This window comes from Otolemur garnettii, unplaced genomic scaffold (assembly GCF_000181295.1).
Source record: "Otolemur garnettii isolate 467f Iridium unplaced genomic scaffold, OtoGar3 scaffold00007, whole genome shotgun sequence".
Lineage (NCBI taxonomy): Eukaryota > Metazoa > Chordata > Mammalia > Primates > Galagidae > Otolemur > Otolemur garnettii.
Genome location: NW_003852402.1, coordinates 9,090,436 through 9,097,369, shown reverse-complemented (window position 1 = coordinate 9,097,369; position 6,934 = coordinate 9,090,436). Strand labels below are relative to the sequence as shown.

At 48.7% G+C, this 6,934-nt stretch overlaps 1 protein-coding gene across 2 annotated transcripts in view; it reads left to right on the top strand.

The window, feature by feature from the left end:
- Positions 1-6,495, top strand: part of LOC100950473 (DNA dC->dU-editing enzyme APOBEC-3F-like) — a 15,992-nt gene extending 9,497 nt beyond the window's left edge. The window contains exons 6-10 of one of the 2 annotated variants that reach the window (XM_023509455.1): positions 2,222-2,495; positions 2,677-2,791; positions 3,530-3,597; positions 4,535-4,684; positions 5,968-6,495. In XM_023509455.1, coding sequence (XP_023365223.1) covers positions 2,222-2,495; positions 2,677-2,791; positions 3,530-3,597; positions 4,535-4,684; positions 5,968-6,266 — 906 coding nt within the window. In that variant the 3' untranslated portion in view covers positions 6,267-6,495. Of the gene's footprint in view, positions 1-2,221; positions 2,496-2,676; positions 2,792-3,529; positions 3,598-4,528; positions 4,685-5,967 lie in introns of both variants that reach the window. The other variant, XM_023509454.1, reaches the window with a different exon arrangement.
- The last annotated feature ends 439 nt before the right edge of the window (positions 6,496-6,934 follow it).

The following is a 6,934-nucleotide window of genomic DNA, read 5'->3' as shown; positions in this document are numbered from 1 at the left end:
GTTTGGCGGGTCCGGGCTGGGGATTCGAACCCGCCACCTTAGGTGTACGTGGCTGGCGCCTTAGCCGGTTGAGCTATAGGCGCCGAGCCTGAAATTTTTTTTATTTTGAGACAGAGTCTCATTATGTCATCCTCGGTAGAGTCCCATGACGTCACGGCTCACAGCAACCTCCAATTCCTGGGCTTAAGCGATTGTCTTGCCTCAGCCTCCCAAGTAGTTGGGACTACACACGCCCACCACAACACCCAGCTGTTTTTTTGTCATAGCTCTCACTGATTAGCAGGCCGCAGCCAGATTCAAACCCGCCATCCCCAGAGTATATGGCCAGCATCCTAATCACTGAACTCAAGGCACCAAGCCTGTTTTGAATTTCTTTTGAAAATTATCTAATTAATGATCTTTAAAATTTTTCACAGCACACCTGAAACCTTTTCATGGCACACCATTTGAAAATCACTTGTCTAAAAGGTCCGGAGTCAGCAGAAAGGAATGCTTAGGTTAACCTGAAGGTCTTCTAGCTTTCATGTGATGCTATACCAGAATCAGGTTGGGAAGAAACCAACATTATTTAGGATTAACAAATCCTGTGTACACTCTGTAAGGCCGAGGCGGGCACCTGTAGTCCCAGCTACTGGAGAGGCTGAAATAAGAGCAATACTTGAGCCCAAGAGTTTGAGGTTGCTGTGAGCTGTGACACCATGGTGCTCTACCAAGGGCAACAAAGTAATACTCAGTCTCAAAAAAAATAACCCCAAAACAAAATGGTTTGGTACCTGTAGCTATGCAGCTCAGGCGTTAGCCACATACACTGAAGAGTTCAAACCCAGCCCAGGCCTGCCAAACAACAATGATAACTACAACAAAAACTTACCCTAGCGTTGTGGCAGGCTTCTGTAGTCCCAACTACTTGAGTGGCTGAGGCAAGAGCCCAAAAGTTGGTCTTGCTTAAGCCCAAAGGTTTGAGGTTGCTGTGAGCTGTGACACCATGGCACCCTATGGAGGGAGAAATAGTGAGACTGTGTCTCAAAAAAAAAAACAAAAACACAAACCCTGTGTAGGCTAGGTCTGGTGGCTTACTCCTATAATTCTAGCTCTTTGAGAGGCCAAGGCAGGTGGATTGCTTGATCTTGAGTTCAAAACCAGCCTGAGCAAGAGCAGGGCCCCATCTCTACTAAAAATAGGCAAAGTAACCCTGTATCATGGTGGGCAGCCTCCAGAAGTCTGAGGCCGGAGGACCACTTGAGCCCAAGAAATGAAGGTTACTGAGCTATGATGATACCACAGCACTCTGCCCAGGGAAACAGTGATACCATGTCTCAAAAAAAAAAAAAAAAAAAACATAAAAAACTGTGTATAGTGTGATTTTATTATCATTTGCAGGCCTAATTTAACAGGCCTCCTCAGAAACGAATTTTGAGCATAAGTAAAAGGTCAGAATTCATTGCTCAGTGTGTTTCCCAAAGTCTTGTAACTGAATTTTGTGTCCAGCAGGCTTCAGGGACAGAGCACTGTGGAAAGCCCTCCTGCTGGGCATGCCCTTCCAAGTCCCCTGATTTCTCACCCTCAATAGAGTGTGTGGGGTGTCACACTGCTCGCAGCAACCTCCAACTCCTGGGCCTAGGCGATTCTCTTGCCTCAACCCCCTGAGTAGCTGGGACTACAGACACCGCCACAATGCCTGGCTATTTTTTTGTTGCAGTTCGCCCGGGGCTGGCTCCCTACCCACTGAGCCACAGGCAGCACCCGAGACTGATTTTTATATCTTATTTGTCCCATGTCTCCAGCATATTATTTCAACCTGTGGTTGACACGAGTTTCTCACAAGACAGTTGGTGTCCTTTTTATTCTTTGAAATGAACTGTGTCATTCGCCCGTGCCCACCTCTCAATTCAGAGCCACATTTCAAGTATTCAGCAGCCACCCATGTCCTTTGGCCCCCATGGGTGGTGCTGCTCCACAGTCCTGCCCAACAGACAGCAGGCGGGTGCTCAGGATGCCTCCTAGGTGGACACCAGGAGCAGGGCAGATAGAACCCATGCAGGGGTCACAAAAGGGGCCAGGGGAACTAAAGGACAGAACAGAAGAGGGCAGGGGTGAAGGAAGGAACCTGGAGGAAGCAGGTGCCCTGGGGCTCCTGGCCTGCCCCCTCCTACCACTGCCCCACCCCTGCATTCTGCCTGCCCCTCTACCCAGAACACCCCCTTCCATTCTTCTCTCCCAGAGCCCTCCCAAGACTCCTTGCCATGCAGAAGTACGCTTCTTCACTTGGCTTCAGGATCTGCCCCCTGACTTCTGCTGCCAATTCACTTGGTACTTATCCTGGAGTCCCTGTGCTGACTGTGCAGATCTTGTGGCTAATTTTCTGGCCAAACACAGAAATGTGAGCCTGACCATTTTCGTTGCCCGCCTCTACTACTATCGTGACCCAGAAATGCATAGGGGACTTCGCAGGATGTATCAAGAAGGGGCCAATGTGGACATCATGTCTGTTATAGGTGAGAAGCGGGGGGTCAGCGGTATGGCTGTGGTAGGGACACCATGGGAAATACCAGGGTCTGGATGCCAGAGGAGGATGAGTGTCCCAGGGGAGCCTGCCCAGGTCTGACCCAGCCTTGGGAGGGCAGGGGGAGAGGGGCCTGCTGGGACCTGATTGCTTTCTCCATGCTTTGATTTTAGAATTTGAATACTGTTGGGACAACTTTGTGTACAACCAGGGAAAGCAATTCGTGCCTTGGAATGGATTGAATGAAAATTATGAATTCCTGGTCCCCAGGCTGCAGGAGATTCTCGAGTAAGAGGCTTCCTGGCACCAAATCCTATCTCCCTGGCCTCTGAGCTCCCCCTCAGCCTTTCCTGGGTCCCTGACCCGACACACTCAGGCCTGGACCTCTTGCCCTGGTGCTCCCCCCATCTCAAGGCCTCCTCCCTGCTCTCCAGGGCCCTTCCTGTCAGAGGCCCCTTTCTGCTCCTGGAGTGACCTCCTTCCCCTCAGCCCTCAGCCCTGACCCAGCTCCTTCTGATGGCACCTACTTTTATCCAAAATAGCCATTACATACAGGGCACTGCTAGACAGGGCCTGGCAGGGCCATGTGCCACCATCTGGAGCGGTCTGTTCATGTACAAGGCCTTCTGTCATAGATAAAGTTAGGAAATCAGACACAAAGGCCCATGGTACCAGTGAAAGAACGAGGCAGTTGTGCACGTGGGAGAGCATAAGAGTGTTAACTCACTATAAATTTTGTCTAGAGGAGGAATGCTTTGAGGTTTACAAGCACTTTGGAAAACAGGGCAATGTTTTGTAACCTTGAAACCTATAGGGGGATCTGTGTGATGTATATTATGGTGATTGATGACATGGCTCCTTTTGGCCCCAGCTGTAAATGTATAACACTGACAAAGGAAAACAGGAGATGAGAGCAGCTCTTTGATGAGATACCCTTGCTGCTCTCTGGAATTGCTGCCTTTTCTATAAATAAAGCAAAGGTGTTGGTCTCTCATCTGCTTCTCTGTTGTTTGGCATGCATGACAGGCAGATGGACCCACTGGTCCAGCAACATGCTTTGGCGACCACCAAGAGACCATCAGCTGGGCAGCAGGGTGAGTATAGACTCGCCTAGGGCTCTGGGGATTGGGGGCGGAAAGCTGTAAGGCTGGGGCTGGGAAGCATATGCTGATAAGATTAAGTTTTTGCCTTGATTTACTTTTATTAAGGGATTTATGGAATAATTAAAGGTGGATTGCGAGGCAAAGGACAAGTGGCTAATGGAGAAAGGAACATTTGGGGAAAGTATGTCCAAAGGGAGACCCCAATGCATATCGGAAGCCTCTAAAAGTTTGTTGAAAACAACAGCCAAGGCTTTAGAGTAAACGACAAAAATGTCCTACTGAGGCCTGACCTTGTCCTACAGAGACTGTACCAGGTCTCTGCAGGTTAATGGGCTGCTACAACATGCATTGGGGACAGTGTGCACAGCTGGCTCTTAGATAAGGGGAAAAGCCTCTTGGGTTTATATAAGGGAAAACAAACACACACACACACACACACACACACACCCCACACACACACCCCCCACCCCCCCTCACCCCCCACCCCCGCTCACGCTATGGGTGTGGCATTAGCCTATCTGCCCTGTGGGGATCCAAAGCTCTAAGCCCCTCCTGTGGAATCTGTGTGCCCTGTCAAACCTGTCACTGCTTTCACATCCTGCTTCAAAACCTGGCTCCTCGTACAACTGCATTCCTCCATTCTTTTAGTTTACAATTACAGCAGAATGAAATAGCAAGGATCAGGAAAGTTGGCAGCTTAGTTGAAATTGCAAATGCCAAAAGAATAACAGGATAAAAAAGGTTTTGTTCCTTTTGTGATTATTCATGTGATTGATTTAAATGATAACATATACAATAAATACGGTAAACGGGGCCTTCACTGTCTCTCACTTTAAGTGGCATTAGTACCTTAGCCCCAATCTTTTTAAATCTTACTCTGTCTCCATTGCTTTTATTTCTTAATTCTCTTGTCACCGCCAAGCATCAGGGATACCCACAAGCCGTGTGGAGGCTGGAGTCCTGCATTTGGTACCCCACCTGGTTTCCCTTTGCCTTAGTGAAGCAATGCCAGAGCATGTGAATTCTCGCAAGGTTTTGAGGACAAGTGACTCCCGAAAACATCTTCTAAAGCAGAGCGGTGAGCTTGTGTGTTCAGAGGAATCTAGGGTAACCATGGGACAAGCGAATATTAAATATTCTAAGTATCTTAATTTCCTCAGGATTATTTTACAAACAAGGAATTAGGTCAGTGCAGAAATTTTAATTATTCTTTTTTTTTTCCTTCCTTTTTTTGGAGACAGAGTCTCACTATGTCGCCCTCAATAGAGTGCTGTGCTACCATAGCTCACAGCAACCTCAAACTCCTGGGTCCAAGCAATTCTCCTGCCTCAGGCTCCCAAGTAGCTGGGACTATAGGCGCCTCCCACAACGCCCGGCCATTTTTTTGTTGCAGTTGTCATTGTTGATTTTAGCTGGCCTGGGCTGGTAATTACTCTTTTTGAAATAGTGGGCAGGTATTGTCCATGGTTCCCAAAAGAAGGCACTCTAGAGTTAGCAGATTTGGAACGTTTAAAGAAGCACAGAGAAAAGGACAACCCATACCAATCATTGCATGGTCAGTGTGCTCTACAGTCCATACAGTTTTAGAGGCAGTCTAGACCCCCACTGAAGAAGGGCCAGCTGCACCCTTAGAGGGTAAACAGCAACAAGATTGGTTTGTATCAAGATGAGAGTGCGGCTCGGCGCCTATAGCTCAACCAGCTAAGGCGCCAGCCACGTACACCTAAGGTGATGGGTTCGAATCCCCAGCCCGGACCCGCCAAACAACAATGACAGCTGCAACCAAAAAATAGCCAGGCGTTGTGGCAGGCGCCTGTGGTCCCAGCTACTTGGGAGGCGGAGGCAGGAGACTCGCTTGAGCCCAGGAGTTGGAGGTTGCTGTGAGCTGTAATGCCATGGCACTCTACCCAGGGGGATAGCTTGAGGCTCCGTCTCAAAAAAAAAAAAAAGATGAAGTGCTGGGAGGCGCCTGTGGCTCAGTGAGTAAGGCGCCGGCCCCATATACCAAGGGTGGTGGGTTCAAACCCAACCCCGGCCAAACTGCAACAAAAAATAGCCGGGTGTTGTAGCAGGCGCCTGTAGTCCCAGCTACTTGGGAGGCTGAGGCAGAAGAATCGCCTAAGCCCAGGAGTTGGAGGTTGCTGGAGTGACTCTGCTGCACTCTACCAAGGGCAAAAAAGTGAGACTCTGTCTCTACAAAAAAAAAAAAAAAAGATGAGTGCTGCTGCACTAATAAATGATAATGTGAGTCATTTTTCTTTTTTGTTATTGTTTTTGTTTTTGATTTTTTGTTTGTGAGTCATATTTCTAAGGAGGACACAGAACAGTTAACAGAAATTGTCACTTTGTCTTCTTTTACAGCATCACGGGCTCAGGGGGAGCCATCAAGGGGAGCCATCAGGGCAGACTCGAGTAAATCTGGAGCAGAGACGCACCACGTCTACACCAGTTTCATTTTCAGTTGCTCCTCCTCCAATCCCTGTACAGACACCTCCAGTTACAGTTCAGGCAGCTGTTCTGCCATCGCAGTCTCAGAATCCTGTGCCAACACCACAGCCGTCTCAGCCATTAGTATCCTCACCATACCATTGTCCTCCACCAGCTCCCTTAGTTGCAGAACTCAGGGCACAGGGTACAGGGCTTGCAGGTCCCACCAGTAACCTGTTACTACAATGAATAGACCTTTGGTGCCAGCTAGTGGCCCATTAACATCTACATTCCCCAGCTATCAAGGGACATTATTAAGTAGAGCAGTAGCACAGGCTAGGGCCAGAGGGGATTTGGATGCGTGGCAGGCTCCTGTAATTCTTCAGATAAGACAATCAGGTGAGACAGCAGGCAGGTGAGCAGGAAAGTTTTCCATTTAAATTTCTGGGAAAAAAAAAATTTTTTTTTTGGAGTTTTTGGCTAGGGCTGGGTTTGAACCTACCACCTCCGGCATATGTGGCCAGCACCTTACTCTTTTCAGCCACAGGCGCTGCCCCTGAACTACTGAAAAAAAAAAAATTTTTTTTTTTTTTGAGACAGAGCCTCAGGCTGTCCCTCTGGGTAGAGTGCTGTGGCATCACAGCTCACAGCAACCTCCAACTCCTGGGCTCAAGCGAGTCTCCTGCCAAGTAGCTGGGACCACAGGCACCTGCCACAATGTCCAGCTATTTTTTGGGTGCAGCCATCGTTGTTGTTTTGGCAGGCCCGGGCTGGATTCGAACCTATATGTGGCTGGTGCCCTAGGCAATTGAGCCACAGGCACCGAGCCAACTTCTGAAAATTTTAAAGGGAGCTGTGCAACAGTATGGACCAAATTCTCCTTTTGCTTAAAATATTCTGC